General features: G+C 37.9%; 1 protein-coding gene across 3 annotated transcripts in view; it reads right to left on the bottom strand.

Annotated features, from left to right (window-relative positions):
• Positions 1 to 307: 307 nt before the first annotated feature.
• Positions 308 to 17,810, bottom strand: part of dus1l (dihydrouridine synthase 1-like (S. cerevisiae)) — a 34,355-nt gene continuing 16,852 nt past the window's right edge. Inside the window, exons 13-15 of one of the 3 annotated variants that reach the window (XR_015925392.1) lie at positions 16,663 to 16,778; positions 5,723 to 5,798; positions 2,436 to 2,590 (exon numbers count right to left, since the gene is read on the bottom strand). Coding sequence is in view for 2 of the 3 variants with exons in the window: in XM_088599688.1 (XP_088455814.1) it covers positions 2,451 to 2,590; positions 5,723 to 5,798 (216 nt within the window). In the remaining variant the exon portion in view is untranslated. Of the gene's footprint in view, positions 2,650 to 5,722; positions 5,799 to 16,662; positions 16,779 to 17,810 lie in introns of all 3 variants that reach the window. The other 2 variants (XM_088599689.1, XM_088599688.1) reach the window with 2 other exon arrangements.

The raw sequence follows: 17,810 nt of genomic DNA, 5'->3' as shown, positions 1-17,810 counted from the left end.
GATAGGGGAAAACCCAGACACGATCTTCTAGATCCCAGCTTGCTTCTCATTAAGGGTTTGTCACAGTCAAGCTAAAATTCAAAACATCTAAAATATCAACTTGCCTGCAACAGGGAAAAGTCAATATTGACTCTAAGACTGTGGTAAGGCTAAGTCACCCTAGGCATGTTCTTAAAGAAGGGCTTCTTTAATTCCCAATGTAACAGTTAAAGACATAACTATTCAGAACGTTTAAGCTAGGTGAGTGAAAGCGTAATTGTGTCACAGATTAAATGGTCTTTTAAGAATAACAAATTCAATCAGGCAATTCAATCTCAAGGCATGTTTTTAATGCAGCCTCATGAAACGACAAAAGATAAAATCCACCTTCGTCAAGTGAAGACTTTACGAAGGACACATTAAATTGAATCCAAAACTAGCTAGAGTCCATAGACTAGAGTCCATGTCATACAGATGATGGATTATGATCATGCTTTTTACATTCAAACAAGACAGAAAATTAAATTCACAGCCTGTGTGGTTTAGCAAATATTGTTCAAACTTTTTAGCTTGTGTTGATAGCAAAGTCTTATGGAGGGGCACATCTGTTTTTTTCTTGTAATCATGTTTTTTAATTATCATCCCCTGGATTATATAGTAAAGTCCTGTGTGATTACAGTATTGCACACAAGACAGTTAATGAGAGTGATGAGGATTCTCTCCATCCCAGAGACAGATGGAATGAATTAATTACAATAGTACTTACATGTGGAATACGTCACTATTACATTTTCTAGTTATCTGAGCAGGAACAAAAGGATAACCAGTTTATCCTCAATTCAAAACGTTTGATGAAATATTCTTACAAAAATAACTATCTAGTTAACGGTGAGGCAGAAAAACAGTATCAAAGTATGGTACCAACAATCGAGCAAGCCATGTCCACAGATGAATTTATCTGCTGTATAGACAGTACTATTATCATTAGGTTTCTTGACTGTTTTTAGCATACATTTATGGGAAATCAATATCATTCTAGAACTCAACTGTGTGTCCTAACAGATTAAAAAATATTACTAGAAAATGTCAGGGTTATCCTGAGATCATGAAAGTGAAAATTACAGTCCCTATGTCATTCCCACAGGATAATAAAATTAAACCGTGGATGACTCTCCTACTTCTGCAGTTATCTCTGCTGATGCGGTGGATGTGGATAAAAGGAAGTAGTGCTCAAAGCTAAGAAATCAGGCTTTCTGTAGTCAATATCTAGCAAATAGATTCTGCTGGTGAACACAGAATATTCACAAGTCGTTGCTTCTCTTTGCTCAGAACTCGGGTGTCTTTGAATTGGAAACTTCAAACTCTGGGGAAAAGTCCTTCAAGATGGATAGACAGAAAGGCTTTAAGACTTCAGTAGTGTGCCTGATGTTCCATACACCAGTCTGAGGTTCTTCTGGATCTTAATCATCCTGCAGTTAAAAATATATTTCTGGAAAGTCAGAGGTATTAACAGGCTTTGTAAAAAACAGTGATCTCAGTCCCCACATCCCAAAAATGGCTAAACTTTACACGGTGAATTATTTCCTTTGGGACTATTTAGGATTAGTAGTTTAAATATTTCAATTATGTTCAGGTCCAACAATTATCTATATGAAAACGCATTTGCACTGCTATTTTAAGGACATTTTCCAGCAAAGTCATTTGGAGGACGAATGATTAGGCTTTTTTGTCTTCAGCAATTTTTGGTCTATAATTCAGATGTCTCAAAATTAGTGTCAAATTTCTGTGTGTAACCTTGTCTCTGTTACAGCAATACACCTATACTTGACAATACACAGTAGATACAATACCTTAAAATACAAAGCATCTTAATGCAATAAAGTGATATAGTTTGCTTTGTCACACCACATACCATTAAAATTCACTCACCATTTTGACCTTACTGAAAGTATAGAAAGTGGACAACCAATGGAAAAGAAACCTTAAAATAATAATGCATATTTTCTGCAATAAAACATTTCTATTGTTATTAAAACTACTAAATCCCTCATTCCTGTTACTATTAAGTCAGGAGGTTTACCTTCTGGATGTGGGGGTGATTTAAAGTCAAAGAGAAAAGACACTATTTAATTCTGATTGATGTAAAAAGGCATAATGGGCCCCCTTCATAAACAAATATCAGATCAGAAGTTTAGGAAGTAGGAAATGGCTTTAAAAGCTGTTTGGTGGGAAATAAATATTTAAAAAGGGCAATTCCTCAAAATGCATCTGTTCATTGTAAAGGCAAAAAAAAATTAAAAGTAAAAAAATCACTCTTTTCCCATCTCCCGGCAAGACGACACCCCGAATAAATAGGACCCGCACCAATACACTGTGTAGTCCAGACTGCAGCCCTTTCCCTCCTCCTTTCCATTCTGAGTGGTTTGGTTTACAGTTAGCAGCAGCAACACTGTACGTCTGTCCAGACTATCTCAGGCCACCAGGTCGCCCTCACTCCTGTCTCGCTCTGTGGCTGTGTCTTCACGCCTCTCCCCGTTCACCTGCCCCTCCGCAAGCCCGGAGTTCCACTTCAGCGACTTCTCGTACTTGGTCTTGAACAGCAGCCCGTGACCTGCCAAGGAACGAACAGAGGTCGAGAGGCGTTCAGATTCTGCACGGTCAGCTGGCAGCCTGCATCGACACAGCAATAAGGTGATGGAAAAGAGGAAAACCATAAATAATTGCAATTAAACACCTCATAAATATCTGATGTGTGCAAAGAAACAGAAAGTAAATGAGTGATCTATCTGGCTTTGGTTTTGTGTTTGAAGACGGAATGAAAACGTCATGCATTAAAGTACTTCAATATTTTCCAATATTTTTCGATTTTAATACTACAATGACAGTTCCGCCCGAATCACAAGTACGGATAAAATTGTTCTAATTTCTAACATGCAACAGAGAGCAAATTACCATAGTAAAAAAAAAAGCCTTGTAACCAGCTGCTATATCACCCTACATCGCACAGCTGGCAGCCTACTGAAGCTCAGCAGGTGTGAGGCTGGTCAGTACCTGGATGGGAGACCTCCTGGAAAAAACTAAGGTTGCTGCTGGAAGAGGTGTCAGTGAGGACATCAGGGGGCGCTCACCCTGCGGTCTATGTGGGTCCTAATGTCCCAGTATAGCGACGGGGATACTATATTGTACAAAGGTGCCGTCTTCAGATGAGATGTAAAATGGAGGTCCCGACTCTCTGGGGTCATTAAAAATCCATAGGGCATTTTTCGAAAGGAAAAGTTTCAATTTTTTGAAAGGGGTGTTATCCCAGGGTCCTAGACAAATTTCCTATCAGCCTTTACCAATCATGGTCATAATAATCCCATCTATGAACTGGCTTCATCTCACTGTTCTTTTCCCCACTGAGAGCCAGTGTGTGGTGAGCGTACTTGGCTGTCACTGCATCATCCAGGTGGGGGCTACACACTGGTGGTGGTAGAGGGGTTCCCTATTATAGCTGTAAAGCGTTCTGTAAGAGTAAGGGATATGTATACCATATAGCTAGTCATAGGGGTCCTACAGCTTCCCTGCTATGTTTCTATGTCTAGTGATTCATGACACTAAAACTAAGAGGGGCCCAGCATTCTGGGAAATTGTGAGTAGTAGTCACAGATCTCCTAGACATAGTGGAAAAATAACATCCATTTAATTTCCACTTCATACCAATTGCCATTTCATTCTCACCTGCATGGCAGCAATGAGTCACATGGCCTTTCATTTACTGTGGCAGGTCAGAGCAAAACTCATTAGGCAACACACCGTGAGATGCAGATAAAGAAATTGGTGTTCTCAAATAGCATCAACTCAATAGGAAACATAGGTGGTTGAATGGCTCTTTGCTAGCTGACAATGGCGAGCTTTCTAATCACCAGAACGTTACCTCCAAATGCATAGTCTTTAGGCATTCTGTTACTGGATGCTACTTTACATTCCACACACAAGCGCGGAGCAGGAACCATTAGAATACTCATTCAATCCGACTTAAATCATTTGCCACACCAATCTTGTTGTGCCCTGCCACACAAAGGTCACTGGTTTGAGCCTGTAACCAGTACTGCCCAAATCATGATGCACTAATAGGTCAGTATGTTGGAGAAGTCAGCAAACTCACATTCCCAAGTGCAGTAATTAAGACTGTTAGTCGAGTATTAACTTCCAATCCAAAGTTGAAAATAAAAAAACAGGCTGAATTTGCCACAACACTCATTTAAGGGGATACTTATCAATGTTCTAACTCAGTGCTTTGTGGCATTTGACATCTTCTCCAAGGAGCAGTTACAAAGTTTTAAGTACAACTAAGAAACATTGTGTGAATGTGTGAGTAGCTAATTAAGCTCTATTGGGATATGTAACAAGCCTTGTGATACAAACTCTGGAGATAATTTTCAGAGCTTCATCATTTTCTGAATGTTAGTACTAATTATGCTAGTGATGAACATAAAAGAACAGATTGCTCTTTGTTCTAAGAAAAGATCACCCTTTATTCTAAGGATACAGCAAAGCTAACAGCTTTTGGAAGATTTGATTTCAGTAGAAAACTGGTTCCCACTCCCTCCAGTGCGAAATGCTTTAAGAAACGTCTCTGTGTGAACAATGTGATGGGTGCTGTGCAATTACCACCCACTCACACAGTATCAACACAGTATTGAAAGCTTTGTCTAGAAAAGTATTCAGAAAAATTCTTCCCATTTTCTTAAAACATTTTTAAGGATTTTGTTTTCACGGTCATTGGCCACTGCATATTTTTTACAAAACCTTAAATTGTCCTGCCTCTTTAAAATGAAATAAACATCAGCAATGTAAATGAAACAGCCGACAAGACCACAGCTCTTATTCAACATACTGTTTTCAAAGACAAAAAATAGGATGGAACATCAAGATAACCTCATCTTCATGCTCATCAGATGGAAAAAAAAAGTCAGGAAAATAAAAAGTAATTACAATAAAAATAAAAATAAATCAGTAAAAACAAAAATCCTGTTTAGCAGGGTCTGTGGGGAGCTGCTGCTGCCACACAGACTGAGCTGTGCCATGAAGCAGGGATTCCCCATCATGGTCCTGCAGGACCACACAACCACGTTCTTTTTCCATTCAAGTTCTCAGTTACAAAGCTGAGCCCCTAATCCATTTAACAGGTTTAATTTCAACCTTTTGACATTTCAGCTCATTAGTGTTGGAGGCTGCCTTTGAACTATTGAGTTTCATCAGTAAATTAAAATCCCAAGGTTTTAAATTGAGAACAAACATTCAAAGGGCGTTTCTCGAAAAGAGTAGGGGTGTAACCCCGGCGTCCTGGCCAAATTTCCCGTTGGCCCTTACCAATCATGGCCTCCTAATAATCCCCCTCTATGAATTGGCTACATTACTCTGCTCTCCTCCCCACTGATATCTGATGTGTGGTGAGCGTTCTGGCGCACTATGGCTGCCGTCGCATCATCCAGGTGGGGCTGCACATTGGTGGTGGTGGAGGGGATCCCCATTACCTGTAAAGCGCTTTGAGTGGAGTGTACAGAAAAGCGCTATATAAGTGTAAGCAATTATTATTATTAATTATAAATATTCCAAATCAATCCACTTTCTAGCGCAATTAAGGCTTCAGTTAGGCAATTAAGCTCAGCTGTAATGAACACTAGCAGAGTGTGCAGTCCAGCAGGACCCTGGCCATAGAGCACTGTGGAGTTCTGGGATAAGCCCCCAAAGAGGTCACCTGGACAGTCAGCCATTTCTTTATAAGACTTCTTCTTACAGCATCCCCGGCACAGGCTGAAGACACACTTATTACCCTACAGAAAAAGAGAAAAACAAATCAAATCCACATCACACCCCATCTCACATGGACTGAACAGAATACCACATGGAAGAACTATCAGCATTAAAATTCCCATGGATCAACCTGACTATATCTAAAGTGATTCACATTCTATGGTGCGTATTTGTCATTCAGAATCTCAGTCCCTTAAAAGCCCCATCACTTAACTTCCTATGTTGTTTGTCCTAATTCTGAAATTTAAAAAGGATAAATTAGAGAAAATTACATCAAAACAAATCATTAAACCTGTCACGCAAGAGCTTTAGGTCTGTAATGAAACTAGAGCAGATTAGTAATTATTGAGCCATATGAAACCTAGTTTATAATGCACACAGGTGACTCCTATTCTAAAAGTAATGTTATTTTCTGAAGAAAATGCATGTAAAATAACTTTCAATTTATAAATCAAATGATACCAGTTCAAATGCAGATGATGTAAAGCACCAATGAGAATTACCCAATAAGAAAATGTTATGTTCCTCAACCTTAACACAATACCTTTAAAAGTATGGTTTTAAAAATGAGAAAAACTACTCTGCTTCTTCATGATAAAGAATATATTCATCCTGCATTAAACTTTTATTGCTACAGTTAATATTTCATTGAACTCCACCAGGCTCTGATTAATGTCCCTCATCTGTTTTTGAGGTTTACTGACAGTGTACAGACAGTTTTGGCCTTAATACCCAATTTGAACTAAGCAGCAGCAAGATGTTGCATTTAATGCATAAAAATGTATTGAACGTTTAACCAGGTACAAAGGCAACTTATTGCAACATAATTTAAAACTATAATTAAAACTATAGCCACCTTTATTTAATCTGCCTTTAACAGCAACCAAGCACAAAAAGAAAAAGATCTTTGTGAAATTAATCACTACATGTAAATCTGTACTAATAGCACAGGCTCACTGGGTCATGAAGAGGGTTTTGTGCTTGTTCACTGAAACACTGATGCAATATTATTTCACTGAAATTGAAGCTGTGGTGATGCCACACTGAAATCAGATCAACGTGTTCTCTTGAAGAGGTGTCTTATGTATTCTGACACATATAATTCAACATAACCCACTATGCCTGGTATCTACTGCTTTCGACAGCACAGCAAACAGTGTGCGACTTACATGCTCAATACACCTAGCCCTGCCCCTGTCCAAAATGTCATGACAATCGAGTTGATTTAGCACCATACTTGAATTTCACACATGATCATTTACTATATACAGTATGGAAAAATAATCATTAGGCACAACACATTGTAAAGAAAAAATTTAGAGCAAGTGCCAATTATGATTCATCCATTTTCTTAAATTTAGATGTTTCAAATGTTAGGTATTTCATTGGCTGAATGGCCCCCTCTAGTTTGCTAACCTTGGTAATGTTCTGATTTAATGGTTAAAAAACCTATTCAATGTGGGCAAAATGTGGCCAAGGACGCAATTCAAGAATGTGTTAACTTCATGACTGATCAGGTCAAAACACTAAATGTAACATGTAAAATGTAACACAAAATTAGTGTAAAAGAACAATTAAACATGTCAGAACCCTAAATTATTTGTCTATTAATAAAAGCACACGAGGAGGTTTTAATAAAATGCACCCTCACTGAAATGTTTGTTTCTGCTCTTCTTTGACATTCTTCAAGGTAACTGTTTAGGATTTAAAAACAGGAGTTTAATGCATTTCTGAAATAGAATCATCTTCAATTCCAGGCACATTTGGACTATTTTTGGTGCTTTTAAGAAAAATCAAATACTTAAGATGAATGGACTGACAGCAGATAAAAATGGAACAGAAAATAACATTATTTTAAAGTGAGTGCACTTTAACTATGCAGTCACACTGTTGTGAGAGGGCACTCCAGAAGAACCCAGCGTTTACTTTACATATAAAAATTTTAACTCAATGCCTGCATTTGAAGCAATGGGACAATTTACAAATCCCCACTGTTAAACCAGGAAGATTTGCTGGTTTCAGGATCACACTGCATTAAACACATCGGTGTTGGTTGTTTGTGGGGGACATTTTCAGATCCACTCTGCAAATATGAAAGTGCTCTTCTTAAAAGTACACAAATTGTAAAAGCAGGATAATAATAATAATAATTGCTTACACTTATATAGCGCTTTTCTGGACACTCCACTCAAAGCGCTTTACAGGTAATGGGGACTCCCCTCCACCACCACCAATGTGTAGCATCCACCTGGATGATGCGACGGCAGCCATAGTGCGCCAGAACGCTCACCACACATCAGCTATCAGTGGGGAGGAGAGCAGAGAGTAATGTAGCCAATTCATAGAGGGGGAGTATTAGGAGGCCATGATTGGTAAGGGCCAATTGGAAATTTGGCCAGGACACCGGGGTTACACCCCTACTCTTTTTCGAGAAGCACCCTGGGATTTTTAATGACCACAGAGAGTCGGGACCTCGGTTTTACGTCTCATCCGAAGGACGGCGCCTGTTTACAGTATAGTGTCCCCATCACTATACTGGGGCATTAGGACCCACATGGACCACAGGGTGAGCGCCCCCTGCAGGCCCCACTAACACCTCTTCCAGCAGCAACCTTAGTTTTTCCCAGGAGGTCTCTCATCCAGGTACTGACCAGGCTCACACCTGCTTAGCTTCAGTGGGTTGCCAGTTGTGAGTTGCAGGGTGATATGGCTGCTGGCCAGGATGAAAAGCATTTGGCTCTACACTCTCTTATTGTTGTATATCTCAAATTTGCATGCAAAGTTAAACTAAGGTTTGGTGATTCCAGCAAAATTAGCTACTGACAAAAGCTTGTTTCATATGTCAGAACCACGAGATGGTACAGCTGTTGCTGTATTCATAAAAATATGAATTTATTAAGATAAGTACAGCATACTTAGTACAAAAGTAATCACACCATAAGCACACCCTTTTCTGTTACCAGAGACAAATATGGCACTGGTCAAGTTCTGCCTTCCTTTGTGACAAGCATAAAAGAGAGGATAATATTCAATATCTAATTCATGACACTAAGATTTGATGAAAACCAGTAGAATTAAGAAGACAAACCTCGTTAAAAAGAGCAGATTATTAAGTGGATGGTGCCACCAACTTAAAGTGCGGCACTATTTGCTATGGTTCTACTATCACGGCTACAAAACATTTTAGAATGCAAAAAAACTACCAAGCTTCCTGATCCCCATTTTAACACAAAAAGTCAATATAGTACATAAAACAGTCATTACAAAATTCCCCAATATCAGATAAAAAGAATTACTCCATAAGAGAAATAAGCCAATAGCCACAGTTTAATGGGGAAGTGGTCAATCAACTGTGCAGATGAATGGAAATGGAATCTAGGTAGAACAGAGACTGCTAAAGGCAATAATCCATGAAGCTCCGGAATAGTAAAGCAGACAAGCCCCATTAGTTTTGAAAAGCAGCTTCAGTCTTTACCGAATCTCATTAAGAGATGAAAGCTAGCTTGTCCCTTCTCTTGAAACAGCTTGCATAATAACAGTTATCGATGTCTGTTCTTCCTCAATCGTCATTGACGTTCTAATCAATGCATAGACTCCAAAGTGCTGTTAGGATTGAAAATGAGAGCAATGAACATTGTATCAAAATTATTCTCACAATTACATGTCACAATACATTTATACAATGTATAATTCTGGTTTAACTAGAGTCACATGTGCCAGTAATTTCCTGAGTGTTCACTACTGCGGAAACTTAAAACAAATGTTTTATTCAGGCAAGTTAGAGAATTCATGAGGAAGATTGACCTGACACCCTTTATTCAGGTTTATGTGGTGTCTCAACCTATTGCTGAGAGAAAAAAAAAACTTCAGAAGATGGAAACAAGGGTCTAAACTACAACTTATGTAAAATGATAAATCTAAATTCATGCTTTTTGAGACAATTGAGACCTAGCCTAAACAACAAAAACTCTAAAACAGTTTGATAATAGCAAAGAATAGCAACGTTAGCCTCCTATGTTTATCAGTGATGAAGAGCACCTCTGTCTCCTGAATGTTTTGAATTGAGGTCCAAAAATCAGTCTAACTATGTCTCCCGTGAGCAAATGTTTACAGAAAATTTAGTTGAAATCAAAAAGGATGAGGTCAAAAATGGCTGTTTTGATTTCATACGGAAGGATCCCTCAAATGAATCAAAGTGCGAGCCTGTATTTGGCTAACATTCTATATGTTCTGAAACTAGGAGTTAAAAAGCTCATGGTGCTCATGAAGGTAGTTAGATTAGTAAAGAAACAGTGCAAAGAAAACAATTAACTGACCAAAGAAATTTGCTGTATGCACAAAAGGGGCATGCATTCCCATGGCCCATTACAGTGTGTACCAGAGGGGGTTATATCAGCACAACATGACCACCACTGGTGTCTATGATGTCCATGGAACAGTGCGAAACACAGCTGCACGGACAGTTGTTGTTCACAGGACCAACTTGGTCCCAACTGCATGTGTACCAAATTTCATTGCTCCACATTGCAGTTTCTATGATACAGTTTTTTTACAAAGGCCAGTGAACCTTTAATGTGTCCTATACTGTAATATGATGCCTGCCTTTTTGCTCTGGAGTAATTTACGGATTGGTTCACTCAATGTTGTAGATATGCAGAGATGGCACTGCCCTTGCCTATTCTTAAGATTGTCAGAAGCCATTCAACCTAAAACACAGATGGTGATCAAAGACCAAACTCTCAGAACAAGGGTACAGAATTAAATTGTGATTTACTATTGGGTTTTAATATCTAGTGTCACATTTGCTGGAACTGCCCAATGGAAAATAAGTATGAAGATCACAAGGCATCCAACCATGTAAGTATCAAGGGAAAAGACAGGGCACAGAAGTGATTTTCCATGTTAATGAAACTGGGGTCTTTCCTTCAAGCTCCAAAGATTCAGTATGCATTGTGCTTGATTAAAAAATTCTTTTATCAGAATGTTTTACATGAATTTTAAGATGGGTTCATAACTCAAGCCATAAGGTTTTAAATTCCAAAAGGATGAGTATATGCAAGTTTGCATCAGACCTTTACTGAGTCTGGAACTTTCACCAGATTTCCTTCATACCATTGTGCTATAATTCTTCAGCCAGCCCATTCATATTTTGACACTCTCTATTGCCTATCTCCATATTATATAAAGACTATATTCCAAGCATATGTAAAGCAGTAGTTACTCTTAACATGGAAAAATACACTAAGATGTGTTGAAGGTTATAGGGTCATAGTCATCTTCATTTAACTATTTAAACCTGTTTTATTTTGTTTTTACGTTGTAACATATTTTTATGTTGTAATATACTGAGATTTCTGGCCTTTATTCAGAATTTGGCTCTGCTGCAGGCAGCTCTGACTTTAGTGGAGTTTGTGTCCTTGCCTGCGAGCAAAAAAGACCCCTAACTACAGAGCCGTGCTTCACCATTTGACAGCAATATCGATAGAAAAACAGTTCTTTCCACCAGCAGTGGAATCTAGTAGTGCAGTAAAAACGTATTCTTGGCTCAGGTGGGATACTGATGATGAAACGGATATTGTCTAACAGGTTACGTTCTGTTTAAATGAAAAGTCTTTTTTCTTAAAAAGTAGCTAGTAATTCTATTGCTACTACTGCACTATGATCGCATTAAAATGAAATAAAAATTACGCCAATAATTCTGCCCTAGACCCTAGAGGTTCTTTAGCTACTCCGAGTGTCTTGGCGTTATTGTTCACTTTCTCATTTACTCTCAAGAGAACAGCAGAAACCTGTGGCAAACGCTTTGTCAGTAGCATAATTACACATACAGACACCCAAGAATGTTTTTCCTTTTCTTAAGGTGCAGCATTGTAATTGCACAGGAATGTGATCAGCAAGAGTTGTGCTTGAACTGCTCTGTATCCTGATCACAACGACATGGTGCACAGTCAGAGTCTGTGTGTCACTAACTGATTACTCAGAGGGTTTTGTCAGGAACCCAGACTCCTAATGTTTTTTTACAAGTCTTTGTCTGAAACTCTTGAATACCACAAATGAAGGGTAATTAGTATATGTGTGGCAGGAACAATGCAAAGCAAGCCTTCCAGTGACAGATAGTGTCAAAAGAAAGGAAAAAGAAAGCAGGCCAAGAGATATAAATTAATTACCTTCAGGTTTACAATAATTATTCATGCCACATAAAACAGCAGTGCTCTATTTTTCTTAGCAATCACAGAGTAGCTCAAGAGGATTCCTGACTCTTCAAATCTCTATGTCAGTGACAAGATTAATACTGGTTCTGCGACGTTCTTTATGCAATGTGATTCATGTTCTCAAACACAGTACATCACACTGTTTAACGTTATGAGATCGCACTAAATGGCTCTTCACTCCAACTCCCTTATTACAGCACAGCTCAATTTATTCTTATATCGGGCTCTTAATGCAAGAATACCTAAGAATCTAAAAAAAACAGATGTTGCGGCTAATAAGCAGACTCAAATATACAAACTTTCGCTTTATTTTCAAAAAATCCATTTAGGCCAGTGCTTCTCTGTTACTGCAAAAATATTTATCAAATGGACATTTCCATAACAAGGAAATTAAGTTAATGAAGTATCTCCTCTCAGGAAAGTAAAGTGGCAATGGGAGATAATGACAAATACACTATACTATAATTGGATCATAATATCTGTTTTATGTTCTAAACTTTTTAGTCACAGGAATTTAAGCCCTTCCACACTATGTATATAAAGAATATTCCTCTTTAGTATTTAATTTTCTGTTTGCTATTTTAGTTAAACGACTATATACCTTTTTGCACGAACCATCCTTACCTCTGGGAAGGAAAACAAAGTACTCATACTGAGTTCCAACAATGAAAATGCCTCTGTGAAAGATACATCGACACACGGTTAAAAACTTCAGTTAACCTAGCATGGCCTGAAGGCAATCGTCTACAATTTTCACAGACGGTAACTGAAAAGAAGCCTTGAGTGAAACCACAATATTTATGCAGCAATGAAATTAACATCTTTTATTCACAGTTAAAAATATTCCACTCCCCGAGGAAGAACATCTGGCTGGTTATGTCTGGCAATGAATTTTTACTTCTGCAGTGCGTCTAGCTCATTCCCCTGAAACTCCAGTTTTATGGTTGGTATTAAACCAGCCAGAGCCCAATTTCTTGAAAAGAAAATCACTATTTTAAAGGGTTTTTAAATAATTCATTAAAAAAAACTGAAATCTTACCATAAAAACATCCAGAACAAAAGTCATATTCCGGAGAAATTAAATAATAAATCTCTTAATCCAGCTTCCCATTGAGCCCTCTCTGACTAACACTTTCATGTTCTTGTTAATATGTCAATATTCTGCATTTTAAACCACAATAAAAGTAAAATGTACACTGTAGCTCCGATTTACATGACAAAATAGCCTAAATTTCCAGGTATGTGCAGAGCCATGTTCTGTGATTCAGAATAAGGCAATAAATCTTCCGATGACGTGTTGTGGCCTTATTACATTTTAAACAAGCAGGCTTGTGAATACTTGTGAATATTTGATTTCAAGACGGTTTTGCCAACAGATACTACTTACTTGTTAACTCTGCATAAACTTTCACTCTGGATCATTTCTGTGGTGGAACGTGTGCTGCACTACCTGGTCTTATTCACTCGTAAATCACAGTTGTCGTTGCGGTGACTAAAGAGTGGGAAGGGCCTCATCACATCCCTGTAACGTGAATGTGAGTCTCTATGGCGACTTTTTACTTCCACAAAGTTCATGATTTTTGTGCTTCATTCAAAATGTTCTCTATAATGTCAACGAATGTATTTTACTGCTGAGATTTAATAACCAGTCTGAGAAATTGGGACTGCAGTTCCACTTTAATATAATTAAAAATAGTCCAGAAAACAGTGTCCAAATGCAATACCCTGCTTCAACCCAACTTGAGTGAGTAACAAAATATAAAACAAAGACTACAAATAGAAAACAATCAATGCTGTGGGTATTTTTTCCCCTGTTAGGTCTTGCAGAGCAGCAACACTAAAACACTTCCTATTTGGGGTCTTAAACTCTATTACCAGAGGGCCTAACACCTTTGGGTTCTGTTTCAACCTAAGTAGTTAATTACAGATTCTTAGAAATGTATATCATTTTTTACAGTTGATTACTCTGAACAGTCACTGAAATAAAGGTATAGTTTCCATAAAGCATCTTGGAGCTTAGTATTACAATTACACAGTTAATTATAAATAATAAATAATTAGCCCAATTATGCAACCTCCAAGTGACCACTGTCTGAGCTGAATCCTAACCCAGTAGGCAAAGGAGGACAGGCAGGGCTACAACCGAGACAGGATGCCAGTCTATCGCAGGGTATACACACACACATTCCTTAAAAGTTTTTAATCTAAATTAATAGGTCAGGATCCTAGCATTACAAGATTGTTTGGAAAGACATTCCAGATGTCTTCAACACCACTTCAATTGCCTGTTTTTTTCAAAGACACATGTTATTTTGAAATTGAACACAATTGTCCTTTTTTTAGAGAGAAAATGTGCTAACAATCAACAGAATCATCTCTCTTTGCTGATAGTGTAGCCAAGTAGGAAAAGCAGAAGTCCTCAGAGGAAGAACTTGGCTGCAAACATGTACAATTTGCATGTCTGGTTTACCTTTGAGTTGAGATGCAATTGTTTGTTAGCACTGGGTCTCAGCAGAATTCGGGTCTCCTGTTAAATCAAACCGTGGCATCCAAACTTAATTTTCTCTCCCTGTGCAGTGAAGGATAGCAAAATGCTGAAGACCGATTCCATTCAGCCTCACTCTCTGGCACACTACTCATCTCAATGAGTAAAATAAATTCTCTTAATGTGGATCGTATAGCAAGGTAAACCCAGAAACAAGTAATATAAGGAGAATCTGTTCAAATCCTTTAGTACAAAGCAACCATCAAGCTTGAACCCTGTATAAAACAAAAATAACTACTTCAAAACTATTTTAGTTTGACAAACATATGAGAACATTCTGCAAAACACAAAAAATCTGATTTTCCCCATTTAGTATTTTAAAAGCTTTCTTAGAAATCATGTATCATTTAAAAAATAAAACTACAATTAATTTTTGTATAGTTAAGTTGCAAAAAGGGGTCGCAGGGCTCAAACTAGGGCTCAGACTGTTAAAAGTTATAACTAATTTTCTTTTCAATGTTCAACATTCTCACAACAGTTACAGGACACGTTTCTTATTCCCACGTCACTCTTTGTTCATGAAGAGAAGACCATCATAACCTTCAGAGAGCACTAGAGTTTTCAAAACTGTTCTTGGAAAAAGAGTTACTTTGATTTTAATGGCTTTTAATGGTATTACACATTCGGGTTAGTGGAGAAAGCTTTGCCACAGGTGATGAGAGACAGAATGAAGATTTAAATACCTGGTGTATCAGCACAGAAGAACAGAAGGTTAAACATTAAACTTCCGTGCAGTGCATTTCTCAATTGCGCCGGTGAAAACACGTCACAGTTTCAAACCATGCGTTTCCTGCTCTTCAGCTGAGCTTGCTAAGAAAAGCCTCCCTGATTCCACTCTCAGCTGAGGTCATTGTGACCTGCACAAAAAAGCACAGAGCAGGGCTACACAGTTTCCTCTTTGGCAAAATGTAAAGGCACAGGGCTTTTATACCTGCTGAGAGGGAAAACAGACTTTTTTCTCTTTCAGTAATTATCGAATGAAAAGCTTTCACTCCTGCTGTGCTGAGACTGTATAAGATAAGTTGAACATGAATGGCTACTTTTCGATGGCTAATTTTAATAGTTGACTTCCTACTCCTATTTGTTCAAATACACTGGAAAAAGAATGTAGCTGGAGTCTGTGGCACTACACCAGAATGTGAAGTACAGAGCTACAAATCCTGTCCCAAAAGCCTACAAACAGACACTGTGCAACAATATCTGCTCATTAAGTAACTTTACATAGATATGGGGAAAAAAAACTGTTTTAGAGCACCATGACTCCAACACACCTTGGATAGTAACCAGGTGGCTAGCCTTATCCACATGAAAGAATCCTGGTAAACTCAACCAGGAACTAGGATTGCCCCACAGATAAGAATTACCCGTCACACTGCACACATCCAGGCATTTCTGTGCTTTTCAAAGGTACATTTCTCTTGGGTGACCTGACCCTGCTTTCAGCTCAAACACCCCTGCAGATCTTCTTATTACTGATTCATTCATTGCTGTTCCAGACTGTAATGTGGGGCCTGCTCTTGGTGGAGTCACGCTATAAATAAGTCTCCCTCATGACCTGGATTGAAGTTGTAAAAACGTCAAAGCCTACGTGTGACAAAAAATCAAGAACTACTAAAGGCTGGGGTCAGCAAGCTCAGAAAATACACCTTCCTTACACTTATTCATACCATTCAGTTTTGTCCTTAACTATTTTAAAACTAGTAATACCTTGGTAATTTTATTTGATTCAGTAAGGACGTAAGCATTCAAATATGAAATTCTGAGCCACTGCTTACAATCACAAGGGGTTCGATATAATTACTGCAAGGTACTAGACTGCTTTACGCCACATTTACAGTTCCTATCCTGAATGCAAACAAATCTCTGACATGCTAAATCAGTACATGCGGGCATGAACCTTAAAGTATGAAACACAGAATCGCTGGGAAAGAGCTCATTCAAAAGCTTTTGAAAGCACACAATTTCTCAGAGGTTTCTACAGTTTCTGAATGAATACATAGTCAATGAATAAGGAATATTTAAAACCAGCATCATTTCATACTGCCTAGGTCTGTTTGGATGAAGTAGGAGGAAATGACTGATCAAGATCTTCTGAAATGATCAGTTGAACTGACAGGCTGTACTTACAGCATTAAGGTTAGCTGGCTCTACAATGCCGTCATATTTTGCCACAAGATAATGTGCCACAACATTGCCAATATCCTCATGTCAGAATGGAATCTCCTGGACGTCCATTCCTGGCTCTGAACAAACAGAAGACACAGGGTCTGTTGCAAGCTATCTGCTAAATGCCATTGATAATTGCTTGCAGTAAGTTCATCTGCTGTGTTCACATTACACAAATACCATTCACTTTTCACATTACTCTATACCCACTGTGCTAACTTCCTGATCCACTGTTTGCTTTGATGCTAATTAAAAAAGCTGTGAAAAATTCTGAAACATTGAACAAGGTGAATGGCACAATGTTGTCTTAGCAACTCACTATGATGAATACCCTACTTTCTGTCTTCTTTGAACAGGTAGAGATACCAACTTAAGAAACTGTCAGATGTTTTTCATTTTCATCATATAGTTTCTCATTTTCTGGATTTCTTCAATTTCATTTCTCCCTTTAAAAAACACGTACATCATTGCATACACATCTTCACTTGATTAGATTTTAGCAAAACATATTAACCATATAATGCAGAGCTTGCAAAAAAAATCAATTATGACAACAAAAGGCTACTTACGTGACTTATAAGGAAATATCTGTGGGCTTTTACACAAAGGTCTGCATTTAACCTTTATAAAGGAGGTCTTCATCTAACATTATTTTATGGTAACATCAAAACACTCATCTCCTTTACTGCCTTACATTACAGAACTCACAGACAACACAATTTATCTTTTAAAGGCATAGATTTTTTTTCAAGATTAAAAAAGGGGTTTAAGGAGATGACTCATTTTTAATTATAAATGTCCAATCTCAGAACCCATTATTTCCTACATTCATGATGTGCTTTTAAAAAAAACTGTCTCAAAGAACCTCGACATTTTATGGATTCAAAGTCAGTACACCATTTTGCTTTGTTCACCTGCAATGACTTACCACTGTGTAGGCTTCTCTGTTCCCACAATGATTTACATTTATATAGCATTTCTAATCTAAACAATGGATTCCTAACACCCTTGCAATAATGCTTCTGCCAAACTAATCATTTCTCTATATTATATAGTCACACAAGAGACACGAGTTCTGTACCTAGCTGTTTATTTACTATCTGAACAGA

Source organism: Lepisosteus platostomus, chromosome 11, assembly GCF_059453375.1.
Source record: "Lepisosteus platostomus isolate fLepPlt1 chromosome 11, fLepPlt1.hap1, whole genome shotgun sequence".
Classification (NCBI taxonomy): Eukaryota; Metazoa; Chordata; class Actinopteri; order Semionotiformes; family Lepisosteidae; genus Lepisosteus; species Lepisosteus platostomus.
This window is presented reverse-complemented; position numbering and strand designations above follow the sequence as displayed.